This window comes from Mastigoproctus giganteus, chromosome 4 (genome assembly GCF_048544385.1).
Source record: "Mastigoproctus giganteus isolate SK-2022 chromosome 4, ASM4854438v1, whole genome shotgun sequence".
Classification (NCBI taxonomy): domain Eukaryota; kingdom Metazoa; phylum Arthropoda; class Arachnida; order Uropygi; family Thelyphonidae; genus Mastigoproctus; species Mastigoproctus giganteus.
In genome coordinates, this window is record NC_143578.1 from 240,490,515 (window position 1) to 240,514,612 (window position 24,098).

A 24,098-nucleotide genomic window follows, 5' to 3' on the forward strand; every position below is an offset into this window, starting at 1 on the left:
CTTCAACACATACTGCAATATAGTTTCCTATATTTTTCAAATTACACCTTCACCCAGGGGCTCACATTTGGTGAGTATGGGCTTGGCACACCCAGGGTCCTGAGCTGGATATCATCATTCTTCTCTTTCTTGGTGATTCATTATGTATTTATCATGAATTTCATCTGGGTGCTCGTGAGTTTCATAAAAGTAAGCTTCTTTAAAAATACATTCCTCCCTTTAAACTTTTTGAATACTTGCAGATATAAGCGTGCTCCTCCATAAGCATAAATGTTAACTGATAATTAATGTATACTACTCCCCTTGTTCTTAACCTGTGAGACGTGCTCCTCCCAGCCACGTGGGATCGGACATATAAAGATTCTGGAGGTGGGAGAAAGTACTTTGGGAACAATTTTTGTTTTGCTTCAACAACTAAAATGCATTTTTATATGATAGAATGCTTTTAATGTAAGATTGTCTCTGTTTTCTACATTTTGAAACATAAGTGTAAAATTTGACAATAAGCTCATTTAAACAAATAAATATATCATAATTTTTATAAATATTCTCTCTCTCTCTCTCTCTCTCTCTCTCTGCACTAATAGATTTCCTACAATCTATTAGGGAGAGAAAGAGAGAGATTTTTACTTTCTCTCTTCTCTCTCTCTCTCTCTCTCTCTGCAGAGAAAACAGAGGAATATGAAATTTAATTCAAAGGTTTAATTTAATTATTATAAATATTAAAAAGAAAACTATTTATAAACAATAACACGAGCTTACCTACTTCAATTACACAAATTTTGGGCTATTTTTACAGATAAAAAAAAAAGATTTCTTTATATATGTCATGTCTTAAACCACTTTTAGCTTTCTCTCTCAACATTTCAGATCCATTTAACTGGTTAAACTGGCAACTGGTTAAATCAAATAATGTATAGGAAATGGACCAATACAGATTTATTCCCACAACTGTCTCTGGAATACAAGTGATTTAGTACAATTACCCAATAATTAATTCTGCATATATGAAAAATAATTAGATATTATGTATAATTTCACAACCAATAAACTATAAAAATGCATGCGAAAGGTACCATCAATTGCTTTCCATCTTCGTTAAGCAAAACTGTTTCTATAGTCTGCTGAATATATATACCCTCCTCTAAATCTTCTAAATATCTATTATAAAAAAAAAGTTAACATAAAATGTAGCAAATTCCTAGTTTAGATACTAACAATAACAAACTCAGTCTATTTAGATATTTTCAAAAGAATCTAAGATTAACTTTTTAATTAAAATTAATTTATAAACTATTTAATGTGAAAAAATCATTACATGATTTCAAAAACACTGGTAAAATTCAGTGACATATTATTGATATATGTTATTGAATTCAAAATTTTATTAAAATTTTACTTCAAATTTCTTTTTTAACTCTACACTCCTCAATTCTGAAAGGAATTTAGAAAGAAACCAAAGTAAATCCATATTTGCCTGCTAAAACTTCTTTTACCTTTTTTTGCCAGTAATATTTTTGTTAATAATTAGCAGTCCTTAGTTGGGGATCTATCTTGTCATTAAATGAAAGGAAAGAAGGATAATGCATTTCAATAACCTCTGGGGTGGGTTGAGAAGGACATATACTATGGCAACCTCAATCACAAAGTAACTTCTATGGTGAATGCCTTAAAGACAAACTACAAAAAAAAAAAAAAAAAAAAAAAAAAAGAAGACTGGAAAGTACTTTACAATTGAAGATGTCATAGAATAGAGCCACAGCTGCTTGAACTAGTCTAATGTTGGGGTTTAAGGGTTACTGAAACACTACATATATTTTTCCGTTTATTCACTGAGACGTTGTGGTCCTTGATCAGATGGGTTCCTGGCAGGTAAAACTCTGATGTAAATATCTTGTGATTTTTCAGAATTTTAATAAACAATTTTTGCATCCTTCAAATATATATGGATGGCAGAAGAGGCAAGGTTGTCTCAGCACACAAATGTGACTTTTCATTGGTGCTTTCCTAAATATCTTTCAAAACTGAGAAACAAGTGCTGTGTTAAAAAAAACTAATTTGTACAATAATCACTGCATAATCAATTTTATTCCATATATTTTAAAATTATATTCATATTTCAAATTTTATTCTGATTGTTTTTTTTTTTTTTTATCAATCTATAAAAGTTTACAAACATTTTTTAGCTTTCAATGTACAAGGAGAAATTTAATTAATAAACTTGCATTTTATTTATTTACAATAAATATAAAGTGATTTCTTTATTTTCCAGCTATTCCAGATAATTGGGATAGTTGGGAAATAAATTTTACTGGATAATAAAAATAATCTGCAAAATGAAAGAAAAACTCCTAAACATAAAAAAAAAATGTAAATTTATTTAGATAAATACTGTATTCATATCATTCTTCAATGTTGTTTATTTATAAAAATAAACAATGTTATAATATGACCTAAAATTTAATACAAACACAATTCCTTGAAAAAGGAAAACAATGAAGTTTGCTTGTTCCCTAGGTTTGTCTTCCTGCAAATGGTATCATGTAAATTTTAAGGTATCATCTTGAGAGCAAGGGTGGCATATTTGTAGGTGGTAGATGACTTTCATCAACCGGTGAAATACCACCACTTTGCTTATTGGAGGCTTGAAGTGATGAAACCCATGTTTAGTCTCTAGAGCAAAGTTTCCGGCATCCCCCTCCCCCCATACTTCTCCTTCAACCCATGCACGGTACTAAGTACTATAGGTTTTCATACCTTTCGTGTTTGGGGTTTTCATAAAAAAAAAAAAAAAAAAATATCCTTGTTGTTGTTCCATGTATTCAAGTAGAGATTCATTGAAGTTAACATTTTTATTGATGAGCTGAGGTTTTTGTCCTTTAGAGGGAACAGTCTTTTTTCCTGTTTTAATATGGATGTATATGGACTCAACTTAAAACAAACTAAGAGATTGTTCAAGGTTTAGACCTAATTGGAAGTTAGATGAATTGATATGGAAACAATATATGGAATTATTATAAATTGTCAGGAGACAAAGAAACTTAAGTGCAAACTAACCTGCAATTAAATCATAAAGAAAAGTTATTGGCTAAGAATGTAAAGATTAAGAGAAGTTATTGGCTAAGAATGCAAAGAATTCTTTTGTTTATGTTAACAATAGAAGGACTCTATGTTAACAATAGAAGAATTCTTATGTTAACAATAGAAGGACTATTGTTAACATACAAGTCCTTCCATATCATGTTTATTAATGATATGAAAATCACAGCATGGATTTACTAAGAGAAGATCTTGTCTGCCCAATCTGATTAGCTACTGTGACACAGTAACAAAAGAACTGGATAAAAAAAATATAATTCTAACATCATATATTTAAACTTCAGTAAAGTTTTTAACACTATCTGCATGAAAGACTGTTGTACAAATTGGAGCAAATTTGGCAATGAAGACAAGTTACTGCTATGGATAAAGATGGCTGAGCTGGAGAAGATAGTTATAAATGGGCAAAACTATTATTTTTTGGCTAATATTATTAATGGATTGCCTCAGGGTTCAGTGCTATGTCCCTTACTGTTTTAAATATTTACTAACTATATTGATGAAGGCATATCAAGCATTTTGTTAAATTCTGCTGATGAAGCAAAGGTTGGCAGGGTAGTTAATGACAAAAATCAAGGCATACTACTGAAACACAAGACCCATTAAAATTGGACAGATGGGCTGAGAAGTGGCAATTGAGGTTTAACAATGGTAAATGTAAGGTACTGCATATGGGCAGCAATAATCTCAGAATAATTCGAATTGGGTGTTACCACAATCAAGGTGGTGGAGAATGAAAGATAACTAGGGGTAATTGTATAGTCCAACAAGAAGTTCTCTGAGAAGCGATCCTAGGACAGCTCATTGGATTCTATCAACAATAGAAAGGAATTTAGCCAGTAAGGACAAGAAGATGATTATCCCAGTGTACAAGGCAATGGTTAAGTAATGACATCTTAAGTATTGCATAATGAGGCTTCCAGACCTGCATATATAGGCCTTCAAGTGGATCTGTTGGAACGGGTGCTAAGAAGAGCAACTAGATTAGTCAAGGGCACAAAAAGGTACTTACCACAAAAGACCAGTCTACAAATTGCAGTAAATGGAGTATTTAAGACTTTAAATGGATTGAGTAAACTAGATGCTGATGGCATCCTCACTCTTTCTAAGACAACACAAATAAAGGGACATGGCTGAAAAGGGATAGTTTTGGAGTATATGTGTGAAAATTTGCTTTCAGCCAGAGAGCGATTGATTGTTGGAACAAACTCCCATCTAGTGTTGTAGAAGTGGGTAGTTTGAATAAATGGAAATGGAAAGATGAGGTGGTATAGTGTTGTGTGTTTTTTGTTTTTTTTTTGCGTATAAGCTTGCTTCCTTGCATCATTTTCCAAAATTAAAACTAAAAATATAATTTTTCATATCATCATGCTTAAAAATTTACAAACGTAAAACAGCAAAAATTAATTTTTTGTAATAATTACCTATTCATATCAACAATATATTTATGAACACTCTCAAAAGCAAGATAAAATCGCTTTAATATATCAATGAAATTCTCTCTGAATTCTTCATCTCTGTCTTGAATTTGCTAAACCATAGGAAGAAAAAAATAAATAAATATTTTTCGATATAATTTCGAAAACAATTTCTGATTAATAACTTTTATATTACTACACTAATTTGATAGTATGAACCAGAGCTATAATGCTCAATACGTTCTACGTTGATATCAATATCTGTAAAAGAATAAGAAGGTTACCTCAATATGATACGCAGAACACTTCCATATGATACTCTCCAGAAATTAAAACAAAAACAATTAAAAAATCGAAAATCTTACATCACAGTAAGAAATAATTGACAATAATTAAAAATCAAATGAACACAATTAAATGATTTAATGCAATTAAAAATAAAGTAAAAAATTAATTTAACGGAAAAAATTGCAAAACTATTTTCCTTCCTGAAGCTGACAATGCTTTTCAACTGTATGTCGTGATCACAGGAATAAAAATTACCAAATAGGGGTGAGCTTGGAACTTAAATAGGATTATTTGTCTTCGTGCATGCGTGTAAAGGACTATGAGTCGGAGATTAGATATGGCCGGTGAACGTTAACAGAATTCTCATGAATTTAATTTCAATGGTTTCTGAATTTAATAGTCTCATATAATTACATTGGACACTAAGTATTTTGGCCTCGTTAAATAAAAAAGTATATGTTTTTCATTAATGGCATGAAAGACTAATTCTCACGCTGCTGAACGAGAAGCACAAACTGAGGCCGCATGTTTGATTAACATGAAAATTCAGAGGAAACCACGTAGAACCTTGATAAGACGAGTCACAATCACTGCAAGAAATGTTGTATACTAGGTCATTCGTGTTGTGAACGAGGAAAGGACTGAGCAATTGTTCATATTGGCCTGGCTGCAATTTAAAGATACTGAATTTAAAATTGTAGCCAGGCTAATATGGAAATTACACACTATACTGAACAATTGCTCAGTCCTTTCCTCATTTGCAACACAAATAAATTACCTAGTATACATTTCTTGTGGTGATTGTGACCCATCTTATCAGGGTTCTACACAGTTTACTCTGAATTTTCGTGTTAATCAACATGGGGCCTCAGTTTGTGCTTCTCGTTCAGCAGCGTCAGAATTAGCCCTTCATGAATTTCAGAATTAGCCTTTCAGGAACTAGTAGTTGTTGGTGACTCTATTGTCAGGGAAGCGGGGAACATGCTTTGCAAAAAGGATAGGTGGAATAGGACCAGGGTATGTCTGCCAGGGGCAAAGGTTGATGACGTAGAGCGGATATCATCTTTTAAGGGCACAAAAGGTGATATAGTTGTACACGTTGGCACTAATGATATTAAGAGTAGGAGACCGGCGGAATTACTTAGCAAGTACAGGTCACTGTTGAAAAAAAGCCGAGAATTAGGGTTGAATTTGAAAGGGTCTGCAATTCTGCCCAGACAAGATAGGAGGGAGTACATGATGAGAGCCTTGTCGATCAATTCGGCCCTGGAGGGATTGTGCAAGGCTCAAGGGGTAGAATTTTTTTCAGCCTGGACTGTACTTGTTAACAGGAGAGATTGCTTCTATAGGGATGGGATACACTTAAATAGAAAGGGTGCAACAATTTTTGCTGATGCTGTCGAGGCAGAGTTAGGTGGGTCAGAAAACTGCTAGTTGGGGGGGATACAAGGACTAATAGATTAACAGTAGCCACTGGCAGAGGTGGAAGGAAGTGATTCTTGCACTGCTTCTATTGAAATGAGCAGAAGCCTGAAAAACAAGATGCAGGATATTTCAGAGACTGCTGGGAGTCATTGCGGTACAAGTAAACACATGGGTTGTGTTAGGGTAGCCAAGAATAGAAACAGGTGCATGTATACCTGCGTGTACACCAATGCTAGGAGTATACCTAGCATTGGTGTACCTAGCATTTGGTAAATAAATTTGATGAATTTGAGGTATTGCTCAAAACATCAAAGGCAGATATTGTTGGGATATCAGAGACGTGGTGTCACACAGATATAAGGAATGCGGAACTGGAATTTGGGAAATACAATGTGTATAGAAAAGATAGACAGGACGGGAGGGGAGGGGAGGAGGGGTTATGCTATTAGTTAAGAAACACAAAGTCCAAGGAAGTGAAGCCAGTCAACATCGATGGACAGGGCAGTGTCGAGTCAGTTTGGTGTGACATAAGCATAGGGAAATCAAAATTGAGAGTAGGAGTGTGCTATAGGCCTAATGACTCTGATGAGTATAATAAGATATTGTACAGGGAAATAGAATGGGCCAGTAAATCAGAGAGTCTTATAATGGGGGATTTTAATTTCCCAGATATTGACTGGAATTTGTGGATTGGTCACTCGCACACTAGCAAGGCTTTTGTGGATTTATTGGATGATTGTTTTCTACATCAGCATGTTCGTGAAGCAACAAGAGGGAGCAGTACTCTTGATCTGATTATCAGTAGTGATTCTTCATGCATTAAGAATCTGCAGATAAATGAACCACTAGGTGGCAGTGATCACAGTGTGTTGAAGTGGGATTTACTCAAGGAGGTAACTACCATCAGAGGTAAAGGGAAGGGTTTTTGTTTTCGTAAAGGCGACTATGATGGTCTGAGACAGTATTTAAATTCTATACAGTGGGACCAACTGATGATGTTACCAACAGCAAACTCAAAATGGGAAGTATTCAAGGAACTAATCTTGGAGGCTACCAGGCTTTACATACCAACTAAGAAATATTGTTCAAGGTTTAGGCCTAAATGGTTGTCAGATGAACTAATGAGACATGTGGCAGAGAAGAAAAATGCATGGGATACATACAAATTAACGGGTGACATGGAAGCCTATGATAGATATAAGTTGGTCTGTAACCAAGTCACAAAGGAAATTAGGCAGGCAAAGGCAGACTACGAAAAATCCTTGACAAAGGATGCAAAGAAAAACAGAAAAGAGTTCTTTACCTATTTAAACTCAAGAAGGAAAGGGATGAATCAGATTAATCCACTGGATATTGATGGTTCAACAGTTGAGGATCCTGCTCAGGTGGCTAACAATCTAAACGAGTATTTTGCATCTACATTCACACATGAGGAGTTATTCAGGAACGAGAATGATGTAGGTAGAGTAAACATTGCCAGTGAGCTGGATGATTTTGTAATAACTGAGAGTAAAGTGGAGGAGAGATTGTTGAGGATAAACATAAAAAAGGCACCTGGGGTGGATGGGATCTATCCAGTTATATTAAAGGAGGCAGCAAAGGAGGTAAGCAAACCCCTAGCCATAATTATGAGAGCTTCTTTGGACTCATGGGAGGTACCCATAGACTGGAGATGTGCAAATGTAACCCCAATTCACAAAGGAGGATCAAAGGCTGACACAAGTAATTAAAGACCTGTTAGTTTAACTTCTGTTCCAGGTAAATTAATGGAGGCACTGGTTAAAGAAGCACTGCAGGATCATCTAGATAAGAATTCAGTTATAGCTCAGATGCAGCATGGTTTTGTTAAGGGCAGGTCTTGCCTGACCAATTTGATTGGATGTAGTCACAAAAGAACTGGATGCAGGGAATAACTTTGATATTATATATTTGGATCTTAGAAAGGCTTTTGATACTGTTGCACATGGAAGACTGCTGCACAAATTGGAGCAGTGTGGCATTGGAGGCAAATTGCTGCTATGGATAAGGGGATGGTTGAGTGGCAGAAGACAAGAGAGTGGTAATCAATGGACACTGCTCAACGTGGACTAATGTTATTAGTGGAGTTCCTCAGGGTTCAGTGTTGGGTCCGTTGTTGTTTTCGGTGTTTATGAATGATATTGATGATGGGATATCAAGTTTAATGTCCAAGTTTGCAGATGATACAAAGGTTGGCAGGGTTGTTAAGGACACTACTGACGCTATGCTGCTGCAACAGGATCTGGAAAGGTTGAACAGATGGGCTGAGAGATGGCAAATGAATTTTAACATTGACAAATGTAAAGTACTACATATGGGAAACAGTAACCCCAGAGCAACGTATCAACTCTGCGGTACTACACTGACAGTGGTGGAGAATGAAAAGGACCTGGGGGTAATTGTGCAGGCAGATATGAAGTTCTCTGAGCAGTGCAGACGAGCTGCAAGAGTAGCTCATGGTGTCTTGTCAATGATATATAGGAATTTTTCTAGCAGGGATAAGGAGATGATTATTCCCTTGTATAAGGCAATGGTTAGGCTACATCTTGAGTACTGTATACAGGTCTGGAGGCCTCATTTCAAGAAGGATGTAGAGCTGCTGGAACGGATACAGAGAAGGGCAACAAGATTAGTGAATGGAACAAAGGGTTGCTCTTACGAAGAAAGGCTTAAGTTTTGCAAATTACAGAGTCTGGAGACTAGGCACCGGCGAGGTGATCTGATAGAGGTGTATAAGGCTTTGAATGGTTTGAGCATGCTCAATGCCAATGGGATTCTTCATCTTGCTCAGAATAATCAGCTCAGAGGGCATAAATTCAAATTCAGGAAGGACGGATGTCGGATAGATGTGCGGAAATTTGCTTTTGGCCAGCGGGTGGTTGGTTGGTGGAACCGACTTCCATCACTTGTTGTTGAAGTTGATAGCCTAAACAAAATTAAGGCTCAACTGGACAGGTGTTTGAACGGAGGGGTGAAATGGGAGTGGTGTGTTTTTTTTTTTTTTGTTTTTTTTGGCTGATGCTGAATAAGCTTGCTTTCTTGCATCATATGCCTCTACTAATGCTAATACTAATGACTTTAATGAAAAACATACTTTTTTATTTAACGAGGCCAAAATACTTAGTGTCCAACATAATTATATAAGACTATTGTTTGTTTGTTTGTTATTTGGTTTTTAGGAGCATTAGCAACTAAGGCCATATTGCTCCGGGGATATGCTGTGTTCATTCCCTGACCTTTCCGCATCCTCCGTATTTGTACAAGACTATTAATTGCAGAAGCCATCAAAATTAAATTAAATGAGAATTCTGTTAATGTTCGCTGGCCATATCTAATCTCTGATTCGTGGTCCTTTTTGCACATGTGCGAAGACAAATAATCCCTATTTAAGTTCCATGTTCACCCCATTTGGTAATTTTCATTCCTGTGATCACAACATACGGTCAAAAAGCATTGTCAGCTTCAGGAAGGTAAATGGTTTTGCAATTTTTTTCATTAAATTAATTTTTTACTTAATTTTTAATTGTGTTAAATTGATTTTTAATTGCATTCATTTGATTTTTAATTATTGTTAATTATTTCTTACTGTAATGTAAGATTTTTGATTTTTTAATTGTTTTTGTTTTAATTTCTAGAGAGTATCATGTGGAAATGTTCTATGTATCATATTGAGATAAACTTCTGTTATTCTTTTACAAATATTACTACACTAAATAAATAAATCACTAAATCATGCACTAAATAAATGACCAGCATACTGAAACCAGTAAGCATTATTTATTTAAAAAAACACATTAGCTAAACTTATTGGTATCCCAATAAACATGGCAGCATCCAAATGGATTTTTGAAGTAGTCAAAAACACACCACTTTTGACTAAGTATTATAAATTGTTATGTCCATTATTCAGTTCAGTGAACATTTGTTATGTTTTCACCAAATATTCAGAACTTTATTCTTTTATACTCATTTATAGAAACTTGCATTATCATTCTCTATATTCAATACATCAAATATAATATACTGTGTGACTAAATACTTCCATATTTCACACTGCATGAACCTAAATTTAATAAGCAGTCGCTAAGCATGAGCCTAATAACTACTTAATGTCAAGTGTGTGCTTGGGCAGTACTGGTTGGGCAGTACTCTTTTCTATAACATTGATTTCTTCCCCTTACGTTTATATGAGCACAGCATATCATTATTACTGATTATTGATACATAAATAAATAAATAAGCATAGGGATAGCAGTAACCACAGAGTAGTGTATCAACTGTGTGGTACTACACTTAGGGTAGTAGAGAATGTCTTTGATTATTAGTTAGAGTACACCCCTCATCCTCTATCACAAATAATATTAATCCAAAAACTTCCTCCTGTACTGGTGCTTGCAAGAAACAATAATCCCCTGGTGCATAGGTTTGGATGAGAGATACTGTATTGGCAGAAAGAAAAAACCCTAAATTCTTCCAACCGTGCTTACTAATTTTTCATCATATAATAATAGAAGTACAAACTTGATTTTCTTGTAAGAAAGTCAAAGCCCTACTTCTGGTAAGAACAAACCCAGATGGTGGCTGATTTATATAACTTCAGGGATGAAGTATTCAAAGAACTAGTCAGTGAAGATTGCAGCAGTGAACTTTGCACTCTTTCAGTTATAATATGTAACTCATGACAGTTATAATATATGATTCTAGTGGGCATCCATAATGTCCTTTATGGCAAAATGTCATCTTGCCTTTCTAAATGGATGTCAGATGAACTAATGAGACATGTGGCAGAGAAGAAAAAGGCATGGGATACATATAAATTGACAGGTGACACAGAAGCCTATGGTAGATAAAATTGGTCTGTAATCAAGTCACAAAGGAGGTTAGACAGGCAAAGGATGCAAAAAAAAAAAAAAAAAAAAACAGACAGCAAAGAGTTCTTTACTTGTGTAAACTCTAGAAGGAAAGGGATGAATCATATTGGTCCACTTGATATCAATGGTTCAACTGTTGATGATCCTGCTCAGGTAGCTAACAAACTGAACGAGTATTTTGCATCTACATTTACACATGAGGAGTTATTCGGGTGTAGGGGATGCCAGAGGTGTATTAAAACCTGGCATTGAGCTAAATGATTTTGTAATAACTCAGAGCAAAGTGGAGGAGAAATTGTTGAATATAAACATAAGAAATGCACCTGGGGTGGATGAGACCTATCCAGTTATATAAAAGGAGGCAGCAAAGTAAGTAAGAAAACCCTTAACTACAATTTGAGAGCTTCCTTGGACTTGGGGGAGGAATACCCATAGACAGGAGATTTGCAAATGTGACCCCGATTTATAAAGGAGGAGTTAAACTAACAGGTCTGTAATCACAAGTAATTACAGACCTGATAGTTTAACTTCTTTTCTGGAAAAATTAATGGAGGCACTGATTAAAGAAGCACTGCAGGATCATCTAGACAAGACTTCAGTTTTAGTTCAGACACAGCATGGGTTTATTAAGAGGAAGTCTTGTCTGACCAATTTGATTAGGTACTATGATGTGGTCACAAAGGAACTGGATGCAAAGAATAATTTTGATATCATATACTCGGAACTTAGGAAGAAGGCTTTTGATTCTGTTGCACATGGAAGACTGCTACAGAAATTGGAGTAGTGTGACATTGGAGGCAAGCTGCTGCTATGGATAAAGGGATGGCTGAGTGGGAGAAGACAAAGTGGTAATCAATAGCCACTATTCTTCTTGGACTAATATTATTAGTGGAGTCCCTCAGGGTTCGGTGTTGGGTCCATTATTATTTTCTGTATTTATTAATGATATTGATAATGGAATATTATGCTTAATGTCTAAGTTTGCAGATAATACGAAGGTTGGCAGGGTTGATAATGACACTAATAACAGTACACTACTGCAACAGGATCTAGAAACGTTGAGCAAATGGGCTGAGATGTGGCAACTGAAGTTTAACATTGACAAATGTAAAGTACTGTACATTGGTAGTAGTAACCTCAAAGTAACATATCAACTGTGGAATACTAAACTGAGGGTAACTATGCACTCAGATATGAAGTTTTCTGAGCAGTGCAGCAGTCTGCAAGAGTAGCTCATGGTGTCTTTCAATTATATATAGACATTCCCCAACTTACGTAAGGGTTGTGTTCCGTTGAACTCTGCGCAAGTTAAATTTTACGCAAGTCAGAATTTCCCTAAATGTTTATGCAGCACTTGCAAATATGCATGCTGAATTTGATTGAAGCAAAAAAGAAATGTTCAACGAACATGTAAACAGAATTATTTATTCAATTTTTTTTTTATCTCATGCGCAGGAAAAATTTCAAAAATTTCGAAAAATTTCAAAAATTAAAAAAAGAGAGAGGAGGGCATAACTCAGCAAGTTTCACCTTTCGAGCATCGGTGCCGGAATTAACTCTCCAGCTGATAAGCATGCCACTGCAGCTGTTGAGGGCTGTGGAGATTTAGAAGGGTTTTTTTTAAACAACACATCACAAAATTTCTCTGCAGCTGCAGAATCAGCAGTGGTGACTACACTGCATACTTTAATGTTTTGGAAACCAGCACAATGCTTGAGGGCGCCTCCGTAGCCAGGTGGGAAGGAGCAGCAGTGCGTAGCACACGCTTCTTGATTAGACTGGGGTTCGAGCCCATCACCACCAAATACAGAGGATGCGGAAAGGTCAGGGAATGACCACTGCATATTCCTGGAGCAATATGGCCTTAGTTGCTAATGCTCCTAAAAACCAAATAACCAACCAACCAACAATGCTTGAACCTATTAAACCACTCATTGCTTGTCAGGAACTTGGTTTGGGGTTCGCCATACTTATCCCTGATATCTTCATAAATACATCTTGCTTTTGCTTGAATGGTCATGGGACTCAGGGGAACTTGCTTCTGAATATGATTTTCCATCCATATTATTAATAGCTTTTCCATCTTCGATATAGCACCTGAATGCTGTTTTTTGATCACTTCTGATCTTAAATGCATTGATCCTTTAACATGTTCTTTTATACGTGCACTGTCCCTTAAAATAGTTGTTGTTGATATGGGGGTTTGATGGCGCATAAGCTGCTTTGGCTATAATGCGCCTATTCATTTATAATAAAAAGAAATGAAGTGAAAAAGTTTCATAAATTTAGAATTGATTAAAAAGTCTAGTCTGCTTTAAAAAGTTGAAAAATTCCGAAATATCTGTGTCATCTCCAATGAAATTCTTGGATGGAAAGGGTGTCATCTCCAATGAGATTCTCTAAAGTTATTGGTCTGCGAAGATTAACCAGTGATAGCAGGGTTGAAGTTCTGTCTTGTTCATAGTAAGGGCAGTCAACGAGAATGTGTTTAATACTCAGATTTACATTACAAAGTGGACACTGTGGCGGGTTGTTCCCTGTGAGTAAATAAAGGTGGGTCAGGTAAGTATGTCCTATTCTTACCCTTGAAAGGACTACCTCTTCTCGTCTTGATGTGCGGACACTGGAGTGCCAAATTTTTGGATCATGTTTAAATTGAAAAAGTTTATTATTAATTTGAGAGTGCCATATTGTTGTCCATTTTGACAGGCATGCAGCCTGAATGTTTAATGCATAGTCTGATGGCGGAACAGGGATATTAGTTAAGTTGAAGCTAGTTGGATTTTTTGCAGCTTTATCAGCCAGTTCATTGCCCAAAATGCCAGAATGAGCTGGAATCCAGCAGCAGGTGACCAGTTGATGGCGTTCTTCAATTTTTAGTAATATGCTTTTTATTTCGTGTAGAATAGGGTGTACTTTTTCTAAGGGGTTACATAAAGCCAAGATTGAGCTGAGGGAATCAGTGTAAATAACAGATTTTAAAGCACAGTCAGAAGAGAGATTCCGTAAAGCTAGTTTGATTGCATATAATTCAGCTGAGTAGATACTGAATTCAGATGGCAAGGATGCTGAAATAACGGTATTTGGAAACACTGCAGCCGCTCCAACGTTTGAATTAGATTTAGAGCCGTCTGTATAAATTGGAGAGAAGTCAAAGTATCTTTGAATGTGAGCTTCATGAAGTTGTTTGATATTTGATGTTTGTAAAATGTTCTTTCCCCATTGAGAGAGGCAAGTGTCACAGGTATAGGTGGTGGAACCCATGGTGGTTGAGTACAAGTTGTTGTCTGTTGTACGGAAAGGATGGAAACATTCCAAATTTGCATCAGTTCAAGAAGGCGAAGACCAGCTGGCTTTACTATGCTTGGTTTATTTCTGAAAAGGTTTTCTAATGGTGGATTGAACAGGTATGACTGAGTCGGATGCATGGCACAGCTTTGTATCTTGACAGCATACTTCAGTAACATTGTTTTCCTACGTAAAGTTAGTGGGGGTTCATGGTCATCAATGTAGAGGCTATGTGCTGGTGATGTTCTGAAAGCACCAAGTGAAAGTCTCAAGGCACTGTGTTGAATTGGATCAAGCCAGCGCAATGCACTCAATCTGGCTGAATCATAGATGGGAGCTCCATAATCAAGACGGGATCTGATTAATGCCTGGTATAGCTGAAGCAGAGATGTATGATCTGCGCCCCATGTTTGGGAGGATAAAGCTCTGAGTATATTTAACTTTTTTAGACAGGAAGTACATACATTTTTAATGTGGTCTATAAAATTTAACCTATTATCAAATGTTAATCCTAGAAATCTGATGCTATTAATGACCGGGATGGAGACACTATAAATTTGAAGTTCAGGATCCAGATGAAGTTTGCGCTGTCTACAAAAATGGATGGCAACTGTTTTCTGCTGCGAGAGTCGATATCCGTTGAGGCTGGCCCACTGTTGAATTTTATTAAGTGATATCTGGAGCTGCCGTTCAATAGACCTCATATTTTGGGAATGGCAGGAGATGGAAAGATCATCTGCATAAAGGTAGGTCTCAACTGTATTTGGAAGCTGATTGGTGATGGAATCTATTCTAAGAGCAAACAAAGTGGCACTCAGTACTGATCCCTGTGGTACTCCTTCTTCCTGTATAAACGTTTTGGAGAGGGCATCTTGGTACTGAACTTGAAACGATCTAGTACGCAGGAAGTTCTGAACAAAAATAGGAAGGTTGCCTCGCAGACCAAGAGAGTAAAGATCACTATATATGCCATGCCGCCAGGTAGTGTCAAAAGCCTTCTCGATATCTATTGAAACCATTACAAGATGTTCCCGTTTAACAAAGGCATTTCGAATGGCGAATTCAGCCTTGACCATAAGATCTAAGCATGACCTATTTTTACGAAAGCCATATTGGCTATGGCTCATTAGATGTTGTGACTCAATGATCCATACGAGTCTTCTGTGGACAATTTTTTCGAGGATTTTGCTCAGGCAGCTTGAGAGAGAGATCGGTCTATAGCTATAGGGGTTAGTTGGATCTTTCCCAGGTTTTAGGAATGCCAAAACAGTAGAGTGATGCCAAGAAGTTGGAAACACATTTTCTAAGAATATACGATTGTAAAAAACCAGAAGCAGGCCTAAAGCTTTGTCATCGAGATGTTAATTAAATTAAATTAAATTTTCTGTTTAGAAGCATGACATAATAAATCCCATCTGGCCCGGCTGCACCATTGTGGGCTGTTCTAATGGCATGCAGAAGCTCAGAGTGTTGTAGAGGTTTGTTATATGGAAGAGTACATGCGGTTTGAAATTTTATGGCATGCTTTTCTCTAGTGTTTTTAATTCGTTGGAATGATGTAGGATATGCTGATGCCACTGATATTTCAGCAAAAGTATTGCCCAAAGCATTAGCAATGTCTAAGGAACTGGATAGATCTTGCCCTTTCCGGGAGAGGATTGGAGAAGGTATAGTAGGAAACTTACCAGATAACTGTCTAATTTTTTTCCATATAGTTTTCGGATCAGTGTTTCTGTTAAAGGTCGATGCAAAACGGGTCCAGGATTCTTTCTTGGCTTGCTTTTGTACCAATCGTGCTTTTGCTCTTAGCTTCTTATAATTAATGAGATTGGTTGTGGTTGGACATCGCCGAAATAAATTCCAGGCTTTGATTTTTGCTTTCTTTGCTTTTGTGCACTCGTCATTCCACCAATAATTATAATGCTTGCGATCAGGGGGGTTTGATAATGGTATTGTGTCCTTGGCCACTTTTAGGAGATGTGATGTAATCTGGTACATTATCAATATTTTGGAGCTGGATTTTTTCCTCGTCAAGAGAGATTGATGATTGAAATTTTGCCCAGTTTGCGCGAACAAATTTCCATTTCCTGCAGAGCTTGTTTGATGGAGTCTGTGACATTAAAACATTGCATATGATCGGAAGGTGGTCACTGCCCATTGGATCATTTAAAACGTACCACTCTATGGTTGGAAAGAGTATTGGAGAACAAATTGAGAGATCTATTGCTGAGGTGTGTCCAGTTGGGAGGTGTATATGAGTGTGCGCACCAGTATTGAGTAAGGTGAGGTTTTGTGACTCTAGAAAGCTTTCAACGAGTCGACCACGTGTGTCTAGTTTAGGATCGCCCCATAAGGGGTGGTGCCCATTAAAATCCCCTAATATACAGAGAGGTGGAGGTATCTGTATGAATAGATCTTCAAGATCTTTTAAACAATAAGTATGGTTTGGTGGTAGGTATATTGAAACAACTGTTATTGAAATATTCAGAGTTATATGAACAGCAACAGCTTCTATTTCAGTTTGAAGTGGAATATGTTTAGTTGGGATCTTTCAGTTTATCAGGATTGCTACACCACCATGGGCAGCATTTGCTGTGTTACGATCTCTTCGATAAAGACAATAGTTTTTTATTGAAGGAGAAATTTGCGAGGTTAGGTAAGTTTCCTGAAGACAAAGGGCAACTGGAGAATATCGGCTAATTAGATCATGGATATCATCTGTGTTGCAACGAAAGCCTCTAAAGTTCCATTGTAAAATACAAGGCATTATTTGTGTTTAATTGATGGAGCTGTATCTGACTGTTTTTTGAAGGTTACTGGCTTATGACGCTCTAATTTAGTTATCTTTTTTGGAGAAAACTGGTCGACCTGTGTCCATTTCTTCTTCTGCATGGATTTCTAGAGGGGGATCATCCTGTATGGATGTGCCATCTGTGTCCATGGTTGTGTCCTGAAAATTTTTTACTACATTTGCGTTTGAACTATGAGATATGGTATCTATGACTGGAGCAGGAGATGCCGCTGGTATTGTCAGAGGAGTATTATTTGCTTGGTCAGAGAACTTGGATTGTTGCTTAGAAAGAACATTTCTAGCCCAATCAGAAATTGATTTGTTAGTGGGAACTGTTACATCAGTTTGAGTGGAGACTGTCTGATATTTTTTTACAGCATTGGCATGGGTCATATTTTTGGTTATAGTTGGAGCAACTAATTTTCTCGCTTCTGGGTAACTTACTTTGTTCTCAACCTTGTATTTTACTATTTTTTTCTCGGTTTTCCACTTTTCGCATGTCTTGGAATATGCAGGATGGTCACCTTTGCAATTTGGGCAGGTCATTTTTGTAGCTGTACAGTTACTTTGTATGTGATCTGCAGATCCACAATTAGGGCAGACAGGAACTCCTCTGCATACAGTTTGTGAGTGGCCATACTTTTGGCATTTGTAACATCTTAAAGGGTTTGGAATGTAAGGTCGGATGCGGTAAAGTAAATAACCTGCTTTTACAGAGGAGGGTAAGTTGGGTGTATTGAAGGTGAGAATAATATTTCTTGTAGGTGTAAGTTCATTATCTTTTTTAATCATTATTCGTCTTGCTTCAATTACATGTTGTCCCTGCAGCTCTTGGGTTATTTCTTCCTCGGTAACGTTTAATAAGTCCCAAATGGATATCACACCCTTAGATGAATTTAGGGTTGTATGAGGAGATATTTTAACTGGAATGCCAGCAAAGCTTGTCAGTTGTAACAGCTTCTCAGAATGTCTGTGGTTGGTGGTTTCTACTAGTAAGTCTCCTGATTGCAGTCTCTTCACCGTCTTGGGAGATCCTGCAATACCCTCCAGATGTTTTTGTATGACAAACGGAGACAATTTATTAATGGGCTGACTAGTAAGAGAGTGGATAATTAAGAACGATGGGCAAGGTTGCTCCATCCGATCAGTCTTTTGTCTCTTTGGATTTTCGTTCTCAATATCCTGATGGTCTATGTTAGCCATGTTTGCTCCTTTTAGCCCTTGGCAAGTGGTCTTACTTGCCAAGATTTCCGGCCCCGCCACGGGGAGGCAGGAGCAGTGCCGCTAGGAGGCCAAGCGGTTAAAGTGTTAGTTCGTTAGTGGAAATAGAAATATATGGATAAATAAAGAAAGGTGAGTTTCCTTTCTCTGTTCTAACTTGTGGCTTTTAAGTGTAGAACGATATAGAAATAAAGCTGCTAATAGAAACGTACGAAATTAGAAAAAACTTTAATCACTTTTGATGAGCACTCTATATATCGCAGAAAAATCGCTTGACCTCGAATTCGCTTGGCACCCGGGGCCTCTTAAAATAGTATTCACTGTTGAAGCAGCAAGACCTAATACCATGCAATATATGACAAAAATTTTGTACTTAATTAATGATCTTCATTTCTAAATCAATTTTGTTTCGTTTCCTAGGTCTGGCAGCACTTGCACTTTACGTTGCTCTCTTTCCCTTCATCATTGTGATAAGTAAATAGTAATGAAGAGAAGATTCTGAAAATTTCTTTCTTTTTTATATGATTGAAGATTTCAGTGAAGGGGAACTCATTTCACCATAATACTGTAACATAAAAACCCACAGAGTTCCAGTTATCGGGATTATTACAGATGCAATAAGATCGAGTTTACTACCCATTTATAATAGATTGCACTAACAGAAAATCCCAATAAACCAGAAAGTGCAAATTGATTTAATTGTTTTATGGTAGTGACCTACAGAAATGTGTTTCAGAAAAATATCACAAAGCGTTCAAAATTGATTCTTATAACGGAACATATGTTAAATGATGAAAGTCTAGTGCAATTTCCATTATAAAAATGACCTTTTAAAGAGATAAATAGCTTAGTTATATAGCGAAAATTTCAATTTCCGAGATCTTGGAACAAATTACCGAAAAAAATAAAATGTGTTATTGGGTTCACGTGATATTTTCACGATAACTCCATTTATCGATGCAAAATACGTTTGCACCAGCCAGCAAAAACTTACATAAAGTCGAATTTCCATAAGTCGAGTATTACGTAAGCTGGGGAGTGATCGTACGGGAATTTTTCTAGCAAGGAAAAGGATGTGATTATCCACTTGTATAAGGCAATGGTTAGGCCACACGTTGAGTACTGTATACAGGTCTGGAGGCCACATTTTAGGAAGGATGTAGAGCTGCTGGAATGAGTACAGATAAGGGAAACAAGATTAGTGTATGGAACAAAGGGTTGCTCTTACAAAGAAAGGCCAAGTTTTGCAAATTACAGTGTCTGGAGAATAGGTACCTGTGAGGTGATCTGATTGAAGTGTATAAGGCCTTGCATGGTTTGAGCATGCTCAATGCTGATGGGATTCTTCCTTTTGTCCAGATTAATTGCCCGAGGGGGCATAAATTAAAATTGAGGAAAGACAGTTGAAGAATAGATATGCGGAAATTTGCCTTTAGCCAGTAGATGGTTGAAATGGGATTTTTTTTTTTTTGGCTGATGTTGTATAAGCTTGCTTTCTTGCATCACATGCCTCTGCTAATGCTAATAAAAAAAAAAAAAAAAAACAACAGTAGGTTTCATGCCATGTAATACACCTATATTCACACCAAATAGGACTTAAATGCTTCCCGTATTTATCTCATTCCCTGGAGTAGATCCATGGGCATAAATCTCAGTGGCACTACAGGGTACATGACAGAACAGACTTATTTCACTAGCACAGTAAACTTATAATAAAATCAGCTCCTCCTTCACCAATAATTCAGTCAGAAATTTTCTGAACAGATCAACATCCCTTTGCCACTACACTCAACAATTTCCCACAGATCCTTTTATTGGAAATACTGTGGCATTAACAGAAACACCACAGGCACCCATCACTTTCCTGGAACAGTATTCCCATGAATTCAGCTAGCTAGTAACCAGCTAAATACTGTTCAGCAGTCTACACACCTACACCAGTTGGGCACTCTTGTATAAACTATATCTTCAAGGTTAACCCTTATTGCTTTTATGTGCTTTATATCACCAACTGTTGAAACACCTACACCGACAGTATATATCAGTGAAAAACTCTCAGCTTAGGCTTGCTTTTTACAATATCTGACACAGTTTTTTTTATTTTTTTTAATGTTATATTTCTCAGAGATATGGAGAAACAGACATACTACAGTAACTTTTGTAACAGCTTTAATTTCTTTAATTCCTCAAAGAGAGGAGCATGTGCATCTGAGTGTTGTGCAGAAATTCTTAGGGGGCCATGGCAATACACTGTAAGTGAGGTGATAATAAAGAAAGACAGCAATATGATAGCAAGAATACCCATAAACAGACTGGGAAGCCTGTTGACTGCTGACTCATGAATTTTCTTGGTTTTCTCTATCTCATGAGTACACTCAGAATACATTCTGGTAGCAGTCGATGTTTTTCATCTGGTAAATCCAAAGTCTGTTAAGTCAAGGTCCATAAAATTGAGGATGTACTGTACAGTGTGTGGGCTTCATAAACTAGAATATTTCATACACCAGTTCCTATCTGGTCCAGAGGTTGCTGGATCTTGGGTGCATCGTGCTATATTGCTAAATTAAAGCAATAATTACTATATTCTTTTAACAATATACTTATTTTATTTTTTGTGAAATTTATGAAATTTGTTTCTCAGTAGTCCCCAAGCAATTTCTACAACTATTTCTAGAAGTACTTTAAAAGCATTCTAAAACTAACCAGAAAATGAACACCATGGAAGCAACATCCAAAAAACTTAGAACATGCAGTGATCACACAGTGTCTCGACAACCCCCACTTTCCCATTTAGAAAAGCATTACAAATAATATCTGTATGGAATTAGTGTTACAGAAACTAATAAAAACATGAAGCTGTTCACATAGTTATGTTTTTAAAAAAAATTATAGAATTGTGACCCAAATTTATTTTTAACATAGTTTGTAGTTAACATGCATTTGTAAAATCATCAATAATACACACACATTCACATTCATACATTGTTGTTGATTGATATCCATATACAACTCTGACAAAGGTTAATACATAATACACTAATTATTGTATGACAGGCTGTTCTATAGTATATAGCATAGTATTCAGTGAATAATTCTAAGTTTAGTTGTGCAAAGGCAGTTTATAGAAAAGAATATTAAGTAGTAATAGCTGAGTGAGAGTAAAACTTCAGTCTTGTCACCACACTGGAATGTTCTATAATATGACAGTCAATCTCAATAACAACTATTTGTGTAAGATGCTTAATAGTTGGATATTACTTTGAAACAAAAAAATAAAAAATTTGCACCAGCATATTACTGTGCAATTTGTTATAAAACACAAAGTAATGATACAAACATTTCCTTCTATAATTACCTCAGAAGTATGATTTATTTCACTTTACAATTAAATCTGCATATAATTTATTTCACTTATCCACTGAATATATACTGTCTGAAGCAGAGGTTTAAAATCAATGGTCCACAGACTGGACCATTTATTTGCTAGTGTAGTAAAAGCATTAGGCTTTAAATAAACCAGTTTGCTTATTTTCTATCAGCTCACAAAATTATGGAAAGAAAAAAAAAACTGTTAGATTTGGATGCTTACCTCTGAAACTTTGGATGCTTACCTCTGAAACTTTGGATGCTTACCTCTGAAACTTTTATTGGAACTTTAAATAAGTGTAAATTAACATTTATACTCTGTAAAGCAAGGACCAAAGGAGTTTACAACTTTATTGAAGGTGTTTTAGTATAGCCATATATCAGCATAAGAACTAATCGTGGACTGTGCACTTTTTGTGGAAGAGCTTGATCTCACACTGATATTCATATGACTCCAGGGCTACAGATATCCAGTATAAAAGGAACCACTGATTAAAAATAAGTTCAAACCAGGTTCTCAGAGCTCAAGCCAACTTGGTCCCCAAATATTCTGGGTCTAGATTCCAAAAATTCAATATTGCAAACATGTGTTTCTGACAACCACAAATTCAATTTATAAATATAAGGACAATCTATGAACTTTTGATCAAATTCAGTAGCACATTATAGTACCTTTTGAAAGTAAAATGAATGAGAATAAAATACTTCCAACATTTATTTCAACAGCCTATATTATCCACATATGTAATTATGATATTGCCATTATGATATTTTTTTCATTTTCTTTTGAATCTAGTGTCACATCCAGTAAACTTTTTGTGAGACTCAATCTGAACACTTTTGGGATGACAAATAATAATTTCCATATTTATTCAGTATCATTTAACATGTACATATGATCATTTTAGCATGAGGGCTAGAGTAAAGATATCATCTGTCGCATCATTCCAGTGGCTTTTCAGGTTTAGCACAGAAAATGCTTTTATTGATATTTATAGCATAGTATACTATGCTATAAATATCAGTAAGCATATCATTGGACTGTGGTTCTGTGGAAACTTTGTTGGCTACAATAAAGTCGTAAACGCTTCTAGCACTAACTGTAGAGGATATAAACAGAAATATATTTACAAGCAGAAAATTTCAGAAATAAAATAAATTTTAAATAAATAAACACATACATTACAAACTCTCAAATCCTGCAACCTATTTGCCAGACCATTTCCAGATTTCAGAATGAAATCTATTCTGAAATGTGGAAATATTTATACTGTTTTATGTGTACACAACATTAAAGTATACAGTAAACCCCCGCTATTCGCGGAGGTTACGTTCCTGAGAAATGTTGCGAATACCGAAAACGCGAATACTGAGTTATGGCTCCCATAGAAATAAAGGGGTTCCGTTCCAAAGTATGAAATATATAAGAAAAACTAGTCTAAAATTTTGTCTATGTATGTATTATATGTACCTTCATAATATGACTATGTACATAGACAGTACATTGTGAAATGCAAGCATATGGCATCGAAATGAAAATAAGAAACAATTTAATATTAAATGTAATATTTATAAGAAATTTCAAACAAATCTTTCAAACCAGCGCCTTTGCTAGCAAAAAAACTTATCCCGCCAGTGCTATCACCAGTTTCGCTGAAGTGTTGATAAAGGAGTTTTGTCTTTTCAAGAATGATGAGTGAACTTAACGGAATTTTATTTTGAGTTCGGTCTTCTATCCACAGATTTTAAGCTTTTTCCATTTTTTCTAATTTAACATCACGAGTTACAGAGCAAATTTTTGAAGCAATTAGCGCGTTTTCATGGACCCTACGGCGGATTTTTTCTTAAGATTTTTTTTGATTGATCATACCGTTGACATTGATTTTATAATATTTTGCCACTGAGGAGACACTTTCACCATTAGAAATTTTATCTAATAACTCAATTTTATTCGCTAATGTCATCACCTTCTTTGATATTTTCACATTTCTCTTGTTATTCGTAGCCATACAGTCTGTCCTCGTATAGCACGATAGTTGCGTTCCTAGAAATCCTCGTGCAATGCAAAATCGTGCAATATAAACAACAGGCCTTATGGGAAAAGTAGGGTTAGGTGCCGACCACCCAAGATTGAACACACATTTGGAACCAAAACATTACAAAACACAATAAATAATCGGGTAATTTTAATCGTTATAAAATACTTACGTATTTTATAATGATTAAAATACGTAATAAAAATAATATTATATTATAATAAAGTATTTTTAGTATTTTTTAATACTAAAAAAAGTATTTTTTACGGATAAAATA

At 35.8% G+C, this 24,098-nt stretch overlaps 1 protein-coding gene across 1 annotated transcript in view; it reads right to left on the minus strand.

Annotated features, from left to right (window-relative positions):
* The window catches only part of Strump (WASH complex subunit strump), a 162,182-nt gene that overhangs the window by 134,484 nt on the left and 3,600 nt on the right, over positions 1-24,098 (minus strand). The window contains exons 2-3 of the mRNA XM_090372123.1: positions 4,524-4,630; positions 1,077-1,161 (exon numbers count right to left, since the gene is read on the minus strand). Coding sequence (XP_090228249.1) covers positions 1,077-1,161; positions 4,524-4,630 — 192 coding nt within the window. The remainder of the gene's footprint in view (positions 1-1,076; positions 1,162-4,523; positions 4,631-24,098) is intronic.